The 22686-nt window shown below is 39.7% G+C and overlaps 2 protein-coding genes across 3 annotated transcripts in view; one reads left to right on the top strand and one right to left on the bottom strand.

The window, feature by feature from the left end:
• The window catches only part of LOC134541342 (serine/arginine-rich splicing factor 2-like), a 38680-nt gene extending 25474 nt beyond the window's left edge, over window positions 1-13206 (top strand). Inside the window, exons 3-6 of the mRNA XM_063384765.1 lie at window positions 11401-11494; window positions 11693-11773; window positions 12277-12337; window positions 13181-13206. Coding sequence (XP_063240835.1) covers window positions 11401-11494; window positions 11693-11773; window positions 12277-12337; window positions 13181-13206 — 262 coding nt within the window. The remainder of the gene's footprint in view (window positions 1-11400; window positions 11495-11692; window positions 11774-12276; window positions 12338-13180) is intronic.
• The window catches only part of LOC134541317 (acetyl-coenzyme A synthetase), an 80651-nt gene extending 64525 nt beyond the window's left edge, over window positions 1-16126 (bottom strand). The window contains exon 1 of one of the 2 annotated variants that reach the window (XM_063384719.1): window positions 15644-16126. In XM_063384719.1, coding sequence (XP_063240789.1) covers window positions 15644-15948 — 305 coding nt within the window. In that variant the 5' untranslated portion in view covers window positions 15949-16126. The remainder of the gene's footprint in view (window positions 1-15643) is intronic. The other variant, XM_063384718.1, reaches the window with a different exon arrangement.
• Between the last annotated feature and the right edge of the window lie 6560 nt (window positions 16127-22686).

Raw genomic sequence — 22686 nt, 5'->3', positions numbered from 1 at the left:
GCAACGGCAATCAAAACAAAAGTTCAAATGTATAGTATCAGCGTTCTGTGCTACTTTTATAGTACATAAACTCTTAAGCAAATAAGCTTAAATATTTGTAAATAATTAAAAAAAAAATTACCTTCTATTGACAAATGGGAGTCTAATGCACAAAATAATTCCATCCTTTGATAACTTTCCATGCTGAAAATCTTACTGAAAATTAAGAGCAAGTTGCTGAACTGAAGAATTAGAATTACTCTAAATTGTGTATTTATGTTAAATTTGTTTTTTGATTATTAAAAATATTAATTGAAATAAACCGATTTTGCAGAAAATCTTAGAAATAACAAAATTTCTATTTACTATGAATGTGTACAGTAATTCAACACAAATATATATTAGTACATTTTAAAATAAATAGAATAAATTTCCAAAAGGCATTGAACAGTGTCTGCCAACCATTAAGATTACTTAATGGTTGAATTTTTTTGAATTGGTAGCGTTAAAAATTGATTTTTTTTTTACATATGATATAGTGCAGAGAACACAAAATGAAAAGAATAACAAAGAAACGAGTGCGGCTACAAAAGCAAGTAGGTAAGTGGAGCGACCTCTGTCCAAATAACTTGCCTTTCCAATTACGTTCCTGGTCTGCAGGGACTATCGGATCGTGTGTCCTTGAAGCTGTTGGTTTGCAACAGCTCTCCTTAGGGGGAGACCTAAGATGCACAAAGTTCTGCCATTCCCGATTACACCCGAACAATTCACCTTCGGCCATCTTCGGGATTTGTTTTATTTTTGCGCAGAAAAAAATGAATTCAAATATTAAAAGTGGTTGGTTTGGTTAGCTACATTAAAACACTTTAAAACACTATGGACGGTTAGTTAGGTTAGTATAGCTACATTAAAATAAACTGAGACATATAAATATATATAAATAAACCCGAGGTTGGCCGAAGGTGAATTGTTCGGGTGTAATCGGGAATTGCCGAACTTTATGTGCATCTTAGGCTTCCCCTCTTTAGGTGCTGAGAATACCTCGCTAGGGTAGAGGATGGAACTATCACCACAGTGAAGCCAGGTTGCTGCAGTGGTCCACATTTACAGTATTCGGCTCATTAACAGCAGTATGGATTCCTCTTGCCAGAGCAACGCTTATGAAACTTTAAATCAGGTGGCGAGCAATTAAAAACGCTCCGTCCAGTCATTTGCTATGTCTTGGTACAGCTAAGAAATAATCATACTTGGCCAAGACCACGCAAGTAGTATTCTTATCTTAGGACAATTTAGAGCGCAATCTGCATCCCACTTTAAACAAGTGACTGTCTATGTATGTGTGTGTATATATAGTGATTTGTTTGATAATTATTTAATTTAAAGACGGAGTGAAATAAATTTGTGTCGTCAACGTTGCAATACCTGTGTACTGCCATATCAAACATAAAACCATAGATATTTTAAGTACTACGTTACTTCGCATGGTAAATACGTTTTGCTCATTAACAGTCCCAGCTATGATGAAAAGAAAATAGTGGTGCTGAATATTTTCACATTATTTAATACTTATTGTAATTATATTGCATCTCTGACATCTTATTCGTTTCACACCGCCAGCTGATACACGCGTGGTAAATAACGTGGCGATGGTGCGATGAACACAGTCCGAAATGTGTGTTCACGCTCAAAACATTCCGGTATGTACCGTCTCAACGTCAGCAATGTTCGGTGTTTTTTTAACGGAAAAATTTAACGTGTTCCGAGTTGGCGTCGCTTCTTCCTGCGGTGTTCTTCAGGACCTGCGTTGCTTGAAGTAGCTTGGCTTCTGGGTTGTAGCCGCGTCCTTGGCGAATAACTAAACCGACGTTTCGGTCGACATTGCAGTCGCCATCATCAGGGAGCAGTTAACTACTCAGTAGGTAACTGTAGGGTAACTGCTCCCTGATGATGGCGACTGCAATGTCGACCGAAACGTCGGTTGAGTTATTCGCCAAGGACGCGGCTAGGTAAATATGTAGTTAGGCGATGTGTGTTTAAAAAAAAATTTTTAATCCGAAAATACTTTTATTCTATGCTCTTTAACTTCCTTTTTTCATTAAACCCGGCGGAGATAAGAAATTCCAAATACTTTAGGTGATATCGAATTTTTTAATTTTCATCACAATACCTGTGCATTCATGCGGCGTTGACAATTGTTTCTTGTTTACAATGGCAAAGGAATTGTACCCGCCTCTAACTTAGGTGAGTTTTTAACGTTTCAAATTTTGTTTTATTTGTTATTGGGATATTTTTGCGCAAGTAATAAGTAAAAAAAAATTACATGAGTTCCTACTGTTTCTGACCTGACCTAATCGACCATTTTAATTAATTAGGCATTCACGAACACACGGCAAAAAAAAATTGCCGCGGTCGAATTATTGCACAGATCTTGTATTGCAAAATAATAACGGCGATATCTCCTAAAGTATTTGTAATTTCTTATTTCCACCGGGTTTAATGAAAAGAGGAAGTTAAAAAGCATAGAACAAAAAATAGTGCGTGGAGTCCCTCCGCGCGGGAGAAGTGAAACTTCGTAATGTGGAAATTAAAATAGGAAGGGGTAGAAATTGATTTTTAGTAAAATCATATTGTATCAAATCAAACTAAATAAATCATGAAATCATTCAACGATAAAAGCTGTTTATTTAACTAAGCGGACGGGTTCGCTCCAAGGAGAAAATAACGCGGAGAGACCTCGTGGACATAGAAGAAATGATACACACTCACTATTTATGTGTCGATGAAACATGATTTTTTTTTCTGCAATTTAAATTGAAATATACAAAAAGGGTATTGAAAATTGAAACAAATATGGCGACACTACAAACTGTCAGGATCTTTATTTTTTTTTTCTTACTCTCCACTTAGTTCCTTACAATAGCGCGTTCGAATGCCACGCATTCACTCTCGCTGTCTCTTTCTATTCCCCATCCGCAGGAGCGTTAAACGTTTAACGCAACCTTGTTGGAAGTCGCATTAGAAGTTTCACATCAAAAAGTATTTTCAGATTTTTTTTTTTTTTAAAAAAAAGCAAATATCGCCCAACTACATATTTACCCGCGGCCAAGCTACTTCAAGCAACGGCCGTGAAAGCCTGCGAACATGACCTCCGTGGCTTGACGCAACCCGTGCCGCCGGCGAATTTCAAGGACGAGCAGCGCCGGTTGTGGCGGGTCATCGCTTCCGTGAGAAGCGTCGCCTGGCGTCGCCTGGCGTCGCCTGGCGTCGCCTGGCGTCGCCGATCTCGGGGCGAGCTCTGGCGCTCTTCGGAAATGTACGAGGCGAGTCTTTAAAAAAAAAAAATAATATGATGGTGTGGCTGTGTCATGGACACGGCAGTGTGTTGTACGTGAATACGTGTACGTAACAGCTAATATTTCCTATACAAAATATGAACTACGCTATTTTTGACGTGACAACGTCTAATAAATCGATGAACGCCGGCTGCACGCACGAAAAAGTGTCCCGTTATGCACAATGTCCCGTTACGCTCACTGTACGCTTCGCCGCATCTATCTCTCTTCCACTCGATTGGAACAACCATCGATTTGACTTTTTCGAGGCACATCAAACTTGAAACACTCCCATTCGTTTCCTACTTTTCCTATCATCGTCCTATCCTTAACAAAATAACAAATATTGGAAGAAGTTAAAAAGCAAACATGTATAAAAGTTATAGTTAAAATAATCTCTTCGTTAAAGTAATAAACATATTTGAATTGTGCAAATAAATATAAATTTATCAATTAAATTGTAGATTTCATTTCACTCCTTTGTATCCATACAAAATAGTGATAATTCAATAAAAATGATTCAATTTTATTCATAAAAGTATGCAATCATTTCATCAATGTTTTGTTATGACGTTGTCACCTTTAACTATCGTCCGTAAACCGACTTTACAGACAACCAATTTTTTTTATATTTTAACACCATACATATTCACTGTAACTATTTTACACTAAGGTTTTATACTTGCAATCGATAGATTTTGACGAGAGCCGACGATTGAAACCCAAAACGAACGTCGTAGCTTCTCCGAGTCAAAAGTTATTCTGAATGGAAATCTCTAAACGCGTGCAAAATGACCTCAAAATGGCGGCGCTTCTCCCTTACACCGCGCGCGATGCGTCACAGTCCTCACTTGGCGTAACGAATTCTTTGATCCTTCAGCTATCCGGTGGTGTAATTAAATTTCGGATGTAGATGATAGATATGTAGCTGCAACTACAAACTGTATCCCCCGATGTTTGTTGTCATTCGTTTTTTTTTTTAATTGCCTCCCACTGTGGAAGCAATGTTGAAGACGTATTCACGTCAAACATTCCCCCGCGGAACGCGTGTGAAAAGTACGAGCGACTGAGCAACTGGTCGAATTCTGGAGATCCCCGGGTGTGTGAGAGGGTTGTTGCTACACGTCTGTCCCCTTCGAAACTCCCCAAACGAGGATAAATCACAGAGTGATGAATCTGGAGAACTAGGTGGCCAAGGACAAGGTAGGTCCGTGCCACTTCTCTTTGAAGATACTCACTCTCTGTACGTTTGGTTCACTTGAATCCAATGGATCCAATGCTGGAAATGAGATGACCTTTAGACGCAAACAGTGCAATTTTTTACGGTCCTGGCACTTACAAGTGCGGGGAAAGGCAATCAACTAGATACGCAATCTCATGACAGCGACAAGTGGACATCCTGCAATAACCAGTCACCCTCAATACTCCCATTCCAGGCCTTCGGCGTTTGTTAAATCTGCACCTCTTCGATCTGTTGCAATTTATTTCAGTGATTACAATTCGCCGAATGAAATTCTATTTGCCTTTTACCATGGATTTCCACTGAAGAAAACTAATTTACCAATCATCAACAGATCGTTTACGAAATTAAAAATGAGGGTACTGTGAATTTTATATCTGTTAAAAATAACAGGTATGTATTCATTTTCCTCTGTTCTATGAAGTATGAAATAAAATGTATGACAAGCTGTCCGAGTAGATGGCAGAGACTGCAGTTCACGAACTCCTGCTTTTATGTTAAGAAGAATTACCAATTAATAAATATGCTCATACACAAACAGGGACTTATGCAGAATATCATTTCGAACTTGGAAGGGGGGGGGGAATAGAACATCTATACACGCTGTTTGCATCCAAATGTTTTCCATTTTTTTTGTGGAAATGAAATATATATATATATATATATATATATATATATATATATATATATATTAGGGTTTAGAGGAGGGGGAAATTCCTCACACCCCCTCCCCTGCATATACCAATGTACACAAATACAGTTAATTATATTCAGGTGTTAAGGTAATACAAGTAATGACGAAGGTTTTGGGTCCCTTGTACAAAAACGCATTGGTACGTGAAACAATAAGCTGTAGGAAAATAATATCTATCAATGATAATATTACAAGTGTCTCTACTATCAACACATGCCTGTTACTGAAGATGTGAAAACTAACTAACTCTTTTAAAATAAAGAATGTTAGTTAACTTATGTCCAACGGTTTTAGTAAAGGGTTTCTTCGTGCGTGAATTAATTACGAAATGTATTTCAAGTCCCTGGCTTTGCGCAGAACGCAATGTCGTTGCAGTCAGGGGCGTGGCCGGGGGGGGGGGGGGGTTAGGAGTTCAAACCCCCCCCCCCCCCTTTTAGCACCAAATATTTGATTAATTTCTTGTTCATCACTCAAACAAATTGCATATTAAAATTAATAAAAAAAATTTCCATTGCAATATTTAAATTTAAGAACAGAAAACTGCTAAAATAGCACTATTTTACACCTTAAAATTTTAATTTTCCTGGGGGAGGACCCCCCGACCACCCGCTTTAATACTGGGGGGGGGGGGGGCCATGCTTCTTAACACCCCCCATACACAAATCCTGGCTACGCCACTGGTTGCAGTATATATGCACACGGCAGTGAAGGTGTACATTCACACCGGGGCTGGCCGGAGCAAAGCAACGACCTCGCTGACGTCAAACGAACCGCTGCAGCAGCGCGTAACAAAGAAGCGCGACAGCATTGAGGATGTCGCCTCTCGTGCCACGGATGGCCAAACGAGGCCGGCTTCCAGCCCCGTCACACTCTCTACTCCACCACAGCGTCTCTCTCTCTCTCTCTCTCTCTCTCTCTCTCTCTTCAGGGCCTGTCCCAAGATGGGAGTCTTTCCCTGGCAGCTGGTACGGGTGGTTCTGTGCATGGGCGTCGCAACCAGGGAGGACGGGGGGGGGACACGTCCCCCCCCCCCCCAATAATAAGTCTTCAATTTCGTCCCCTCCAATAATATATTTGGTTTCGTAGATATATTACAAATATGATTTCTGTGATATAACCCATATGTTGCGCATGGTGCATTTAGTCCAATCGTGGTAATGTGAGCACTGTGTTTTTACAAATTTGTTCTCTGAAAATATTTTTTATAAAAAATAAACTATATATTGCAACCAACTATAATTAGAATATTTAGGAAAGAAAAATGCCTAAAACCCACCTTTTTGCACCTTCAAACCCCAAATGTTCCCGGGGGAGGACCCCCGGACCCCCCGCTTTTCTCCATGGGATGAATATTCCTCAACAACTAAATCAATTGCAGTCCCCCCCAAAAAATATATCCTTGCGACGCCCATGAACGGAAGAAATACCAGAGCTACGTTCTTTCAATGAGTCGTGCAATGGGGAATTTTGATTTGATGCAGCTTTTCGGAAATGCACCACTGCAATGGTGTATGTCCAAAAGAAGTTGCATTAAATCAAATAGCAGAGCGCTGGCCGTTTTTATGTTCGACTTTTTTTTGACGTCACAAAGTCTAATAAATCGATGAACGCCGGCTGCACGCACGAAAAAGGGTCCCATAACGCACATTGTCCCGTTACGCTCGTTGTACGCTTGCGCCACATCTATCTCTGTTCCACTCGATTGGAACAACCGTCTATTTGACTTTTTCGAGGCACATTAAACTTGAAAAACTCCCATTCGTTTCCTACTTTTCCTATCATCGTTCTATCCTTAACAGAATAACACAGATTGGAAGAAGTTAAATAGCAAACATGTATAAAAGTTGTAGTTAAAATAATCTGTTCGTTAAAGTAATAAACATATTTGAATTAATGAGTGCAAATAAAAGTAAATTTATCAATGAAATTGTAGATTTCATTTCACTCTTTCTTTGTATCCATACAAAATAGTGATAATTCAATAAAAATGATTCTATTTTCTTCATAAAAGTATGCAATCATTTCATCAATGTTTTGTTATGACGTCACGTTAAACTATCGTCCGTAAACCAACTTTACAGACGACCAATTTTTTTTTTTTTCATGGAAGGTTTCGTAGAAGGTGGAAATGTTACCGAATCGGAATGAATTTGTAATGTTCCCCCTAAGTGTTAGAAACTGTAATTCATTTTGAAGTTTTTTTGATGACTGATTTGAAACTCTGAGAACAACATGTGGTCTGTTGAATCAGTTAAACAGAGATATGCGACAATTATGAGAAACATCCATGTTCATACAATGCAAAGAGTATTATTAACTATCATAATAAAACCATTCACACAAGCGAGGCCGACACCAGTCAAAATTCTACGTGTGATAGTTTCTTCCTTTCAGCCCCACCACCTCGTATTTCTGCATATTTTTGCTGCATTTCTAATTTCGAACTACTTATCCCTTTTTTTCCGGCATAAACCATGACTCCCAGACATTCCATACCTTGTTGCAACTACTTATTCACTGACAGGCTCTAGTTTGTAAGCGCCGCAAGAAAACAACTTATTAAATCACGCGGGCGACCACAGCTTCATGATAATCACACCGGTTAACAATTGTTGAACTTCAACAAGAAGCCGAAGCTGAGTCTTATGTCATGTCGACCCAAAAAAAAAAAAAAAACGGAAGCTTTATTAGAAGCGGTAGCAAAAATATTAGAAATTGCAAGATGGCGAGGCCTAATACCCTTAAGGCTGGGTACATTGTTAAAAAAAAAAAAAAAAAAAAAACAATCGAGTGCGTAGCCTACCATGCACACCACCTGTGCGAAACTGAATTTTAATCTGTTTAATTCTAGCCAATGAAATTTCACGATGAAAATAACCTATGTTGGTAGTGTCAGTAGCCTAAATATATTTTTTTTCGAGACAGCTCACAAGTAGCTTATCACTATTTGTCAACTCATAACTTTTTTAAGATATGATAGGCTACGCAAAAAATTTAGAAAACATTTGAGGAACCTACTGTTGCTGTTTCTGTTATTATTTTTTTTAAATTGTGAAACCCGTTTAAGGCTCGTTCTCACAGACCATGATTTTTTTTCGTTTTCAGGTCAATTATTTAATTTATGAGCATTTCTTAAATTTCTACCTGATACCTCCCATGCATTTCTTATTCTGACACTAATTTTTTTAACAGATATTCACTAAGTGTAACTTAATGGATGTAAAACGTCGTGCAAGTATGATTTAATGCAGTTTTTTTGGGCATACACCATTGCAGTTTTGCACTGTTTGTCATAGAAAAATTCCGTAAATCCGGGCTGTCGTGTTGCCCATTGTTTATGTTTAGTATCTCGTTGGTTCCGTTTCTCAGACTCAGCTGTTTCAGTTTTGTTTTCTGTGAATTTTTTATCTTCATGTTTTTATTTATTTTTTGATTTTTCGGAATTTTTCCATGACAAACAATGCAAAACTGCAATGGTGTATGTAAAAAAAACTGCATTAAATCAAAATTCCCCATTGCATGAATGATTTAAAGAACAGGTCGTGCAAGTAGCCTAATAATAACCACAAACACTTGCGTTACTTTTTTACACATACTGTATTACCTTTAAATATATATACTGTATAGAAGTCGCCAGCCCAGGTTAAAATTTCTAATACGGTTTTGAGGTAGTTGGTTAATTCACCGCCGCAATCGCCACCATCTCTAAGGCATCGACTTGTGGTGGTCCCTAGCGGACAAGTGTCGAACTCTTCAAACACCCCTTCCCCCTCCCGTTGAACGACCGTGAGCTGCAGCGAATGATTGATGGGGGGTGCGGGGAATGACAGCGGGCGACAGTGCTGCGCCCTAACGGGTAAATAACAACTAAGACGATACAGGCGTTACGGCAGCGCACTGCAGCGGTGAAGTTCCCAAGCTGCTCATCATACACTTCTGAAAAACGTAGAGTAAATCCTATCCACTCGCGACTTCTATACAGTATATATATTCAAAGGTATTACACTTAGCGAATATTCTTTTAAAATATTAAATACAAAACAAAACATGCAAGGTAGGTATCGTGTTCAAATTTTAGAAATAGCACTTAAATTAAAGTAATGACCTGAAGATAAAAATAAATGGGGTGTGGGTGTGTCATGGACACGCCCGTGTGATCTACGTGAATACGTGTACGTAACAGGTATTATTTTCTATACAAAATATAAAATACGCTATTTTATGTATGTTATAATCATGTTTGAACACTAAGAAGTCCTTCGGGTTTCCAACGAACGTCGTAGCTTCTCCGAGTCAAAAGTTATACAAAATAGATCTCTCGAAACGCAGAAAAACGAACTCAAAATGGCTGCGCCTCCACCGCGCGATGCGTTACAGTCCTTCACTTGGCGTAACGAATTCTTTGATCCTTTAGCTATACAGTGGTGTAATTAAATTTTGAATGGAGATGATACATATGTAGCTGCAACACCAAACTGTTTCCCCTGATTTTGTTACCATTTGTTTTTTGAATTGCCTCCCACTATGGAAGCAATTTCCAAGACGTATTCACGTGACATACAGGCTTCGTCCTGAGATGCACCTAAGTCCCTCCCAGAAGGTGGGATTCCTTTGACGCGACCGGCATTACAGTCGCATGTTGACGGTCGCCGGGACAAAGTGTTTCCTGTGTCACGACTAACGACCGCCATTTGTCTGAGTGTCTAGTGCGCCTCCCACTGTTGTAGCATGAACAATGGCACTTGATAAACAACAGATAACTTCTGATACAACTTCTGTTTGAAGTTGACATTTTGTTCACAAAGTTGGCCAGTTTTCACGAAAGAATGAAAGACGAAACTTAAGTTTCGTGCAGGCAACGGGCTGACGAAGGTTTATTTTCTACGCTCATAAACAGGAATTTGCTAAAATATGACAAGAAATTTTGGGAATTCATCCGTCTCTGTGTGCCAAATTTCTACTATGGCTTTGGGTTTAGTGAAAGATGACTTAAAAAACCCAACCAGTTGTAGGTATCCATTACCCGATAACATCAGACGGAAAGCTGGCTTTGACACTAAGGTCTCTGGTATGTAATTTCAAGAGTAAAATTACAAACAATAAATTATATTAACGTTGTTGTTCAAAGCAAGGATAGAAAAGATTATGGAAATATATCAAAATCAATCGAGTAAAGGATATATTTTACATAGTTTTTTTAAACAATTACTCTGTCAAAGCATTCAAAAATATAATGGCACTGTTTTGACTATAAACAGTAATGACACAAAAGAATACACGTCCAATTGTTGAACGCGACCGCGACCATGCTGCTCCCAGAAATAGTGTGATCCAGTGTGGCCCTGAGGTCCAGTGTGACCCAGTGTGGCCCTGTAAGGTCCAGTGTGGCCCAGTGTGATACAGTGTGACCCTGTGAGGTCCAGTGTGGCCCTGTGTGATCCAGTGTGGCCGCAGCCAAGGGAGAGATCTGTGGGGTCCGGACCCCTTCTTTCTAGGATTTAATTTAAAAAAAAAAAAATAGTGAAAACAAAATGAGAAAATTACAGCAACTTAGCTACCAACATAACGTTACAGAGAGCTTTATTTTGAAGTATTATTGTAACCCTTATATCGGGCTACAATATGTGCATTTCCTCCCACATCTGGCCCACTATGTCTGTTGTCTGATGCACTGAAGCGGTAGGAAATGTTTGCAAGTCCATATTTAATGCCGGTTTGCTCGCGGGTTAGTTGTAAGCATGTCTTTCATACAAACTTGATATGTGTGTTTCATGTTTTAAATAAAATTAATATATATTTTTGACTTGTTTTAACGAAAACATCAAACAAATAACCACAGAATAAAAGGATTAAAACAAATAAAAATCAAACTATAAAACGTTTAAGTTTTCTTTTCTCAAGCAAAATCCTTATTTAAAATTCTATACGTAAATGTCTACTGGTCCCTGGGATAATAGGTATTATACTTTCTTTTAAAACACAATTAAAAAGTAAAATTACTCATAGAAAATGTTTTAATGGTTATACTGGATACCCTCCTGACTACGGCTCTGCCGCAGTCGCAGTCGCAGTCGCAGTGGCAGTCGCAGTCGCAGTGGGAGTCGCAGTGGCAGTCGCAGTGTCAGTTGCAGTGTCAGTTGCAGTGTCAGTTGCAGTTGCAGTCGCAGTCGCAGTCGCAGTCGCAGTGGCAGTCGCAGTCGCAGTCGCAGTCGCAGTCGCAGTCGCAGTGGCAGTCGCAGTCGCAGTCGCAGTCGCAGTCGCAGTCGCAGTCGCAGTCGCAGTCGCAGTCGCAGTCGCAGTCGCAGTGGCAGTCGCAGTCGCAGTGGCAGTCGCAGTCGCAGTCGCAGTCGCAGTGGCAGTCGCAGTCGCAGTGGCAGTCGCAGTCGCAGTCGCAGTCGCAGTCGCAGTCGCAGTGGCAGTCGCAGTCGCAGTCGCAGTGGCAGTCGCAGTCGCAGTGGCAGTCGCAGTCGCAGTCGCAGTGGCAGTCGCAGTGGCAGTCGCAGTGGGAGTCGCAGTGGCAGTCGCAGTGTCAGTTGCAGTCGCAGTCGCAGTCGCAGTGGGAGTCGCAGTGGCAGTCGCAGTGTCAGTTGCAGTTGCAGTTGCAGTCGCAGTCGCAGTCGCAGTCGCAGTGGCAGTGGCAGTCGCAGTGGCAGTCGCAGTCGCAGTCGCAGTGGCAGTCGCAGTGGCAGTGGCAGTCGCAGTCGCAGTGGCAGTGGCAGTCGCAGTGGCAGTGGCAGTCGCAGTGGCAGTCGCAGTCGCAGTGTCAGTTGCAGTCGCAGTCGCAGTCGCAGTCGCAGTCGCAGTGGCAGTGGCAGTCGCAGTGGCAGTCGCAGTCGCAGTGGCAGTCGCAGTGGGAGTCGCAGTGGCAGTCGCAGTGTCAGTTGCAGTTGCAGTTGCAGTCGCAGTCGCAGTCGCAGTGGCAGTGGCAGTCGCAGTGGCAGTCGCAGTCGCAGTCGCAGTCGCAGTGGCAGTCGCAGTGGCAGTGGCAGTCGCAGTCGCAGTGGCAGTGGCAGTCGCAGTGGCAGTGGCAGTCGCAGTCGCAGTGGCAGTCGCAGTGGGAGTCGCAGTGGCAGTCGCAGTGGCAGTCGCAGTGTCAGTTGCAGTTGCAGTTGCAGTTGCAGTTGCAGTCGCAGTCGCAGTCGCAGTCGCAGTCGCAGTCGCAGTGGCAGTCGCAGTCGCAGTCACAGTGGGAGTCGCAGTGGCAGTCGCAGTGTCAGTCGCAGTCGCAATGTCAGTCGCAGTCGCAATGTCAGTCGCAGTCGCAGTGGCAGTCGCAGTCGCAGTGGCAGTCGCAGTCGCAATCGCAGTCGCAATCTCAGTGGCAGTCGCAATATCAGTGGCAGTGGCAGTGGCAGTGGCAGTGGCAGTGGCAGTGGCAGTGGCAGTGGCAGTGGCAGTGGCAGTGGCAGTCGCAGAGTACTACCGATGGTCGCCCGTCGCAGACGCCTCAACAAAATATGGCACATTAAGAACTATCGTAGCTGGTACAGTCGCCTGGTCGCAGTTGCCAGTCACAGTCGCGTCAAAGTAATCCGACCTTAAAGAGCCCGTCTACAATAGTCCGAACCTGTGCGTGGTCCGTGTCCTTATCCAAATGTGAGTGACGTCACATTGTCTCACCGAAAACTGCCCTGTCCACAATTGCGATGTCCGATGTCCGAATGTATTGATTTCTAAAGTTGTCACCAGAGCGCAGTAAATGTGCCAAACCAAATGTTTTGTTTATTGTTTTGATGCTTTGTAGTTTGAGATTGAACTTATGAAAGTTGTGGGAGTTCAATATAATATATTTATTCAGATATTTAAAAAAAACAAACACCACGTTTTCAAACGGGAACCGGAAATTCAAATATCGTGAGTGTTCTGTTCTTTTTCTGTGTCCGAAGTACACAGGTTGAGACAAAAAGTTCAAATTGACGAATGTCTTCTGACCAGGTAGCTTCGGACCTTCGCCCACTTGACGCATGACGTCAGAGGGTCACGTGGACCAATCAGAGACAAGTGTCCTTCGGACACAGTTTAAGACATTGCTATTGTAGACGGGCCATAATCCGGACCCTTCCTACAAAATACACTTAGTTTAGGTTAGAAATAAAAAAAATTAAAAAGTCAAAGATGGAACGGTTGACCTACTCGTGCGTTCAGAACTGAAAAGTACTCACGAGCCCTTTAGGTCTTAGAGTGACACATGAGCTGTGATAATGAACTATGGTGTGGGGGCGAGGTCTGTGTACGACCAAGCGCGTCATTAATTAACAAGCATGCTTCCGGCATGAAAAAAAAAATCGTTTGAAGTAAGAATAATAATTGCATTCTGTCGTTAAATAAATGTGTGAGGATACTCACCCTGGCTGAAATAAAAGAAGTGAATCTTTGGCTATATTCTGTAACAGTCATCTGCATATGGTCAAAATTTGCAAATCCATAAAGATTGAAACTAAAAAAAAGGGGGGTTGTCTGTAAAGTAGGTTTACGGACGATAATTTTACGTCATAACGTCATAAGAAAACATTGATGAAAAATTGCGTACTTTTTAATTTTCAAATATTATTTAGTTTTTGCAAATTTAATTTAAATAATTTGTTTAAATATAATCACGAACAATTAGTTTAAAAGCCTGCCTTAACCTGTTTGATATTATAGAAGATTTTCTCGCACGGGTGGTTGGCCGGTTCTTGCACGCTCGGCTCAGGAGAAACGTGACAAGTTTTCGCGCGTGCAGCCGGCGTTCATCGATTTATAAGACATCACGTAAAAAAAAAAAAAAAAAAAAAAAACCTTAGAACTACATTTGAAATAGTGTAGAACATTTACTGGAAAACAGGGAACCTCTTACTCCTCTTTTCTTCAAAATTCTATAATAATTCTAATTAAAATTTATCTACTAACCAGCCAGCTTGTGTTTTATAACAATGTTAACAGCATATCATCATTCAGGCAATTTTATAAACTACTAAAAAAACTATTAAAAATAACACCTAACTCCTCCCCATACACATATTTGAAAGAAAAAAAAACTTGCGAATGGCAATGGTAGTTATATGCACCGCGAAGAATGGAAGCACCGATAATTTTTCTTTACTTTTTTTACAGATTTTTAATACATATTTGGTCTATGCACAGTTTTTATCACTTTCATACTGATGCCTTAGTTACCCCAAATATTCTTGGTAGTCAACCTCTCATGTTCGTGTGTTAGCAGCCACAATAAATTATTTACAAAATGTATAACTTGTAAGAAAATAATTTTGGCTGTTTGCACCTCTTTGTTGAAATTTATGATTGCTGTACAAAAATGGTAAGAACGCGCATCTATATACTTACTACTCTTTGTGTTTAACATACAGTGGCTGTCAAAGAGATGTAGTGAGTTAAAAAGCCACTAACGAGGATATGCCTGAACATGACACTCCTTGTAATGATAGGCTGGTCGTATGAGTACCCGCTAGTCAACCATAACTACTAGCGTGCCACGCTACGCCTTTCAACGCCAACGTGAGCCATAGTGATTCCCTTCTCGGCATAACGTATTTGTAAGGGTAGGGCTGTTGGCCATTTTGCACATTGTGGACATTCTCTGTAAAACCTCACTTTCTGGTCTGTGCTCTATGTCCTATATTTTGGCTTGGGTAAATATTTACCATATATATATATAATTTTTAATTAAAATAATTTTGGTTTTTTTTTTTTCTCTTGGTTTAATACGACTTATCTATGTATATCTTTGTACAAGTGCTTACACACCAAAAATATCCAATATATGCGATAAACAAAACCAAACTATTCGGCGGGAAAACTAAACCTGCAGTGTACGTGTATGTATGTGTGCGCGCGCATGTGTATGCATATATGTGTAAATTTATGTATATATATGTATATATGTGTATATAATCTAACGTGTTTGCCCTTTTCGTACGTCCGTCGGCCGCGTAAATACGTTATTTTTTAGGAAAGAAACATTGATGTGTTATGTCTTTAATGCTTATAATATTCAACCCTAAACATCTTCAAGCTATTTTGACTTCAATGTACAAACTGCGTACCCATGCATTCCGTATAAATACTATAGTACTATACAAACCAACAATGTAGGCACCTACTAAATCACTTATGTGCCCTTCGATACCAATAACCTTTTAGATCGCAAATTTGGTTAGTGCATAATTTAAATTGATTAGTTTTATGTATGTACATGTGTTTTGCTCTTTAAAATCAGCAAACTTCAGGAATATAATTCACCAATTGTTTATTACAAATTTGTGAGCGAATGTAAATTCAAAACATTATTACTTAAAAAATACCCAGATTTCCTACGAAAAAAGTATAAATAATGTGCATGTTGTCAAAATGTACACAACAATGTATCAATGCATAAATAATAAATAACACAACACTCACCAGTAAAATGCTATTTTGTCTCCGTGACCATTCCTGATATTTCTGTCTAGCAAATTGTAACAAATGTTTGTAGTTGCTCCTTCCAGCCATTTGATGAAAATTGGCCCTTTTGTAATATCAAAGTTGTATGAAAAAAATTTGTCCGCGGAAATTGGCGTCTCCCAGTGAAACTGCTTGGCGATATTGCCCCAGAATTCACACGGGTTATCGATCGACTCCTGGTACATATCCTTGTACTGGCTCAGGGTTGAAACGTGAGCTTTTTTCGAAAACTTCGCGTTCGGAAGATAAACTGTTTTTCTCATGATTGTTTGAGTTGTTACGCAGCGATTTCAACGAAGCACTTAAAATATACCCGGGCCACGAGGCACTTCACAGAACCGAACGCGACGCTCCACCAACAACAGCGCGACAGCGACTACGAGATGCGGCGACTTGTGCCATTATTTCTTATTTCTTCGCCGTTGTAGTTCGAACGTCTGCCGCTAGAAAGCAGCTGCGTCGCTCCTGCCAGCTGTGGCGTGATCATTACGTCACTCCAGTGGCTGTTGTTTCTCGTTGCTGTTATCGATCACGCCATCTCGGTACAGAATTAATTAATCAAGAATAGTTTTGAGTGCCAAGTAAACTATATTTATACTCTCCAGTCTAACTCTTTAATTTCGTATATTCAATTCGAACACTTCTAACAATAGGAAGGCGAACATAATTAAAAAAATAAAATTTAAAAAAACCTCATAGTGGTATTATTGAACTTTTTTTTCTTCTTTTTTTTGCGTATTTTCTTTCGTTGCTGCAACGATGAGACTGTAAAAGTAAGCGTCAAAGAATGATGCATGCATGATGACCGTGCGCTTGGTTATGGTAACGTAACAGAGTGGGAATCTCAGGGGAAAACGTTTGACGGTTGGAAGTTCTGACGTCAACATTGACGCGCGTTGTATTTCCTGTCGTCTTGGCAAGTCGGTCCCACGTCCGTTTCACGCGCACGTGTGCTTATTCAATTCGTCTGGTAGGAATGGACATTATTAAATGCACCAAAAACCTTACTGAGATAATAAAAAAAAACTATTTTCGTTTTAAAACGATGTTTTTATTGAGGCAGTAACTTAATATATTCGTTAGAATACATATAGACCACAGAGAAGAGGATACCAGTTTGCTGTATGGGTGATAACGGCTAGACGTAAAGTGGTTTTTTGAAAACATTTCAAAAGGATATGAAAACTAGCAAGTGCGAGTCTAACTAGCGCACCAATGGTTTCGTAACTGACATAACTCGCGACCAATTTTTAAATTAGGTAAGTTTGATATGCTGGTTCGTGGATGGCAGCTTTATAAAATTGTATTACTGTATCCATCGGAAATCGAACTGAGTTCTCTAAAAATCCGTGACTTTTTAGGTAAGTTTCGTTCGAAGAAATATTTCATATTCCAGTCGTTATCATGGTGCTACTACGGAAATTTCTAGCTGTTTTTGTCCGTACAATCCAAAACTATAATCAACACAAAAGGTTATTTATATGTAAAATTATACTATAACTGTTGTTATTTAGCACAAACTACACCCAGCCTGTTACATATAATATAGAGATAACAAATTTCTGTGAAATATTTAATAGGCAGATCAGACCAAAGATGTACAAATAGAAAAGGTTTTTAAAAAAATTAACAAACAATCAATAAATTTCCAGTACGCAATATGAAAAATATTCTCAATCATTTGAAGATATCACTCATAATAATAGTACCGAACACTATTGTCTGAAACATCTTTTGATAACACCATTTGTACAAGGGGAGAGAAAATTTAGGTTTTGAATGACAAAATAATGAAAACTACTTTAGTAGGCAAAGTATTAAAGTCGTTCAAAGTTCTTAATCATATTTTAAACTTTCGTATGAAACATTTTTGAGGTCATCCCAAGCACATGTTTTTTTTATGGGCAACTGTAGTAGTATAGTTTGGTTCATCCAGCACCAGATGCCAGGTTGAGGTGCCTGAGATGCCGACTGCCATCAGATGTCATGGCGGCCATCTTGAATGATAACATCACCATTGCACTTTTAATTACGGTCGCCATGACGTCACGGCGGCCATTTTGGATGACGTCACACCCACCAATTGTTTTTTTCCATAATTTATTTTTCCGCTATGTTTACTCTTGGAATCTGAAATTTAGGATTATGACACCACCTTTTCACTTAACGTTATGCTCACCACCTTAGAAGTGTATGATGTCATCGTTACGAATTTCGTTACGGCCTCCATCTTGAAAATCCGTAATTTTTAAGCTAAAAAATCGAGAAGAATTAAAAAAAATGTAAAAAAATCTAATTAGTCAGATTTTGATGATAAAATTAATAAAAAATATTTTGGTTCGAACCTGGCAAGGTTATTCGGTTAAAAAATGCGACGGATCCTTCCTCCACGGAAGCCACCATCAGACTGACCTCCCACCACTAATGCCAAGGTAGATATTATGTCAGTCAGTCAATCCACCATCTTGTTTTCGTCTGATGGAGGTCAGCATCTCATTTTAGAATGATAGAGGGCACTGCATCATATTAGTTTAATTTTTACCTTCCCGGGTGCAATATTATTTATTACCATGACATATGCCATCTTGTCATCTGTCTTGGCCACCATCTTCAAAACATGTAATTATTAACCTAGAAATTTGAAGAAAATGCCAAAATTCATTTTTTAAAAATCCCTCATTGATTTACTGAACGATTCGACAAATTAGATCCTTGACTTATTACAAAATATGATTTCATTAAAATTACAATAAAAATGAGATTTTCGAGAAAAAACAACAAAATTACAAATAAAAAATTTATTACATAATTTATCCTCTGTAACAAGAATAAAAAAATTTCTAGCATTTCTCAAATTTCATTTTCTACCTTCACGGTATTTCAAATGGACTACCATAGAGTCAATACCTTGATGTAAGACACCCAAATTTTCGCTCTGTGACAAATTAATTGACTCGTTCATTAGAAAGTTCAAGTTTCCATGATGTTGTGCTAGTTTAAAGGTTTTACCACATAATTTTCAAACAGGTCCTCGCTTGCGCTTAACTGACCCAGTACATGTTTCATAATGTCGAGTTAGACTATGTTATGGTTCAATTGATAATTACATTTGACGCACTGAAACAGTGTTCTTTGTAGTACATTATTTGGACATCCGCTTCTATCATGCCGACGAGCACTTGAAGGTGTAATGAATGATGAACCACAGTATTTGCACTGGTACGATGAATGTCCATTGTTCGTTGACGTCCCTTAAGTTGCTAGCGAAACTTCAGCCGATGAAACAGCACTTGTCAATGGCTCCTCTATAGCTGTATCACAAATGACATCGGAATTAGCAACGCCGCCTTAGTCGCTGCCATCGAGGTCTCCGCTACCGTCAGGTTCTGCGCTGCTTATGGTAGACGGTCCAACGAGGCTGTCATCGGAAAACCAACTAAATATCAGGAAACGTACTGAAAAGACCCGATCCGTACTGTACCACAGCCAGAGGTGGACTTAGGGTCCTGTCGCTGGACCTCACTTATATATACTCATGGTTGCTTGCATACTATAAAAGTCAAATCAATGACTTATTTAATTATTTTAATATGCTAAAAAAAACAGGTACTTTAAAACTCTATACATAAAACCACAAAAAGTTCAAGTTTTACAAATTTGTTTTTAAAAATTCACTAATACATAATGAGGTTAAAGCATTAAGGATTTTCGTAAGCAACGTCTTTAACGGTGCACGGACTGCCTCGTCAACTCTGGGTACTGTCTAGTCGATTCCTGTTCCAACTGGTTCTCTGGACTCGGGCTCAGGAACACAGGTATCCCACTGGTCATCTTCTTCGGCGACGACTGCCTCGGTGAGACATGGACGACGACGTCTGAGACCACAGCTGCGACTTGGCTTTGACTCGATGCTTGTTAGGACAGGATCACCGACCGAACTACGACGAGTCGCGTGTCCTTTGGATTATCTGCGTAGATGCGTCGCAGGTCGCAACAGGTTGAAACACATCCAAGTTTTGTGTTGCACACGCAGACGAAGCGACTACTTCTTCGATGCTGGCTAGAAGAATTGTGTGCGGTCTCGTGTGATAGATGGCGCTGTTTCTAGGTTCGCAGTAAACTAGCAGCTGCTGAGTCGGTTCGTAGAACAGAGGAAAGTGCGAAAAGAGCCAGTGCTGAGCACTGTATTTGTGCATGGATATCCGGCATCTCACAGTAGCTGTACTAGACACTGCTCACGTACACATAGGCAGGATGAAACGAAAACATCTTGCAGGTCGGACGACAACTGAAGGCACGAACCGTTGGACGCCTTTTATATATATTCAGGCTCTACTCACACTGGGAGTGCCATTTCCGCATTAGCTGCGAGTATGTACAACATAAACATAGTCGTTAAAACTTGTCGTGTGTCTGCTCACCATACACTGCACTAAGCTTACGCAGGGAATGACAGCTATAGTCGAGATGAAGGTCTATAATTTCGCTGGCTCCAACGCAAAACTTGCTCAGCCGTTTCTTTTGATCAGGTTCGACGATATAAATGATGCCACGCGGATTCCACAGAAGCAAATCGTCTAGAGTGTTTATTTATTTATTTATTTATTCATTTTTTGATCTGTAGATCCCATACGGAGGTAAGGACTCCGGGATATAGAATAAGTCAAATACAAATATATACATATATACAAACATATTGTACAACCACAAAAACTAAATATTACAGAGTATTTTTACATTTCAATAGTAAGAAAGAGAGAAGGAAAAAAAAACATGGTTACATTTAAATAAGATTTACCAGAGTTTAGTTTTCTTATCTGTTATTAGGTCAAAGAATTCTATCAAAGAGTAGGAAGGATGTTCTAACAGAACATGTTTGATTGTTCTTTTGAATATAGATAAATCGGTTATATTTGTGACATTTTGTGGCAATAAGTTGTAAATTTTTATACCAATGTAATTTGTGCCCTTTTCTTACTGACTGGTATTATGAACTGTTATCCTCAATTTATTATTTTTTTTTTTAAACTGGTGGTATGGAATTTTACCTTCGCTCCACTCCAGACCAATAATAATTCTAATAATGTTAATTTTTTTTTCTGAAATTTTATAGTCTGGTTAAAGTATTCTTCTTTGCAATTTTTAAATTATTTTCTGTTATTTTTCGTGTTGTAATTTGCAATTGCTAAATGTTCCCACTTCGGCTGTTTTCGGAATGAGCCGAGTGCGCCCGAAGACGTACAAGAAACAAACGATCAGCGGCAGAGTGTGCTGCGGTAAGCTTGACGTCTCAACGGAAAATAAGCATATTCGGAAGGACGGATTTTAGTGTGACGAAGCATGCTGTTGCTTTGAATGGGACAGCTATATGACTTACATGTGTAGATTGGTTCCAGAATTTTACTACGGACGTTTATATTGCTAGCGAACAATTATGATTAAGTTGACTTGCAAAAGGAAAAATTCTGATAGATTATAGTAAATTATGTTTTCTGCCTTCACAAACTGTGACAAATTGGAAATGGTTCAATGACCAGTGAATTTGGTTCGGAGTTTATGTAAATACTGTGTGCACAAACGGTAAATTTTAAGTCTACGAATTAATGTAACTAATAACAATTACTCGTAATTCGTCTAGGGAAGCGCGTGAAGAGGATAGCTGGGCAAGCGTGCTTATAATTTAACTTGAAAGGCCTTATGAACTTTAATGTAGGAGCGCTCCATAAAATTTGTAATACTTTAGGTAGGGTGTTAGATTACTATTTTTTATTAATAAACCTGGTAATGAAATAAGTTTTTTTATATTTCGTATTTGGATTAATGTGAGATTTGCTTAACTTTATTGTCCTATTATGAGGCATATTTTTAGGTCGAATTATTTTAATCAATATTTGTAGGTATAATATGTATATTAAAAATGGTTGTTATAAAGCATACGGATTCAAGACAAGGTTTAACGTGCATGATAAGGCATGTTAAAGTATCTCGCGACAGCCATGGTCGGTTTCATGATTGTAATTGAATTTAATAAACTGCCAGAAAGTTAGCTTAAAGTTCAACTGGTTTGTTTTCTTTTTATCATCACTACCCATTCGATACTTTTCTATAAAAATTTTGATGATGATAACGTGTTGGATAAATTTCTGGAAACTCACATTGCATGCTCAAGGGGGGAGGGGACTCAGTCTTCAGGGAAGCGAGTGTAGACAGCTCGTTTCGGGCAGCTGTGGGATTGACCCTCTTGGTAGCGCGCATGTGGGGAATAATTGTCGGCCTTGACCGTGGACGTAGGTCAAGGTCGTGACAGTTATTGTGAGACAGCATTTTCCCACGCAGGCACTGTCGTAGTTCTGGAGGAAGTCTCAAATCACCGAAACAGCAATTTTTTTTCTTCCAGACTTTATGTACTACCCAGTGCGTACCACGAACTGTCGACGCATCTAAATTAATACCTAACGACATTCTCAAAAGTCTTTGGCATTGCAGGTAAATTGCCTCGTATAAATACTCCAATTAACTTTGTATTTTTAGTTTTAGAGTGTACTGAATTAGGAGATATTGGTGAACGGACATTTCGGCAGAGAACTTAAAAATAAAAAAATTTCACGTGTTTCTTTCTCACGCCTCGACCAGCTTTATAGGGTCGTAGGTAAATTCCTGCGCTTTTTTTTTTTTTTTTTTTACCCATGGCGATGGCTTCCACGCTGGCATTGTGACTTTGTGCTTGCGCTTGTTCTTGGAAGTGTTGACTGCCCTGACTATACCACTCGTATGAGCCTGCCGAGGATCCCGATGCAGGTAAAAGTAGCGGTAGAAATCCGCCAGTAAGAGTCAAGAGTCTGACTTTTTTGTTTGGCTTTTTGCACGCCTGCTCCAGTCTTGCGCTTTGTCTCGAGAGGCCTGGCTTGACCAGTACCCATTCATAATTTAGTTTTGGTCTTCATGAGTTTGGACACACCCCACACCGTGATTTTTCTCTTCTAGTCCCGCGTTTGACTATT

This window comes from Bacillus rossius, chromosome 18 (genome assembly GCF_032445375.1).
Source record: "Bacillus rossius redtenbacheri isolate Brsri chromosome 18, Brsri_v3, whole genome shotgun sequence".
NCBI classification, from domain to species: Eukaryota; Metazoa; Arthropoda; class Insecta; order Phasmatodea; family Bacillidae; genus Bacillus; species Bacillus rossius.
Note: the sequence above shows the minus strand (reverse complement) of the source record. Positions and strands in the feature narration are given on the sequence as shown.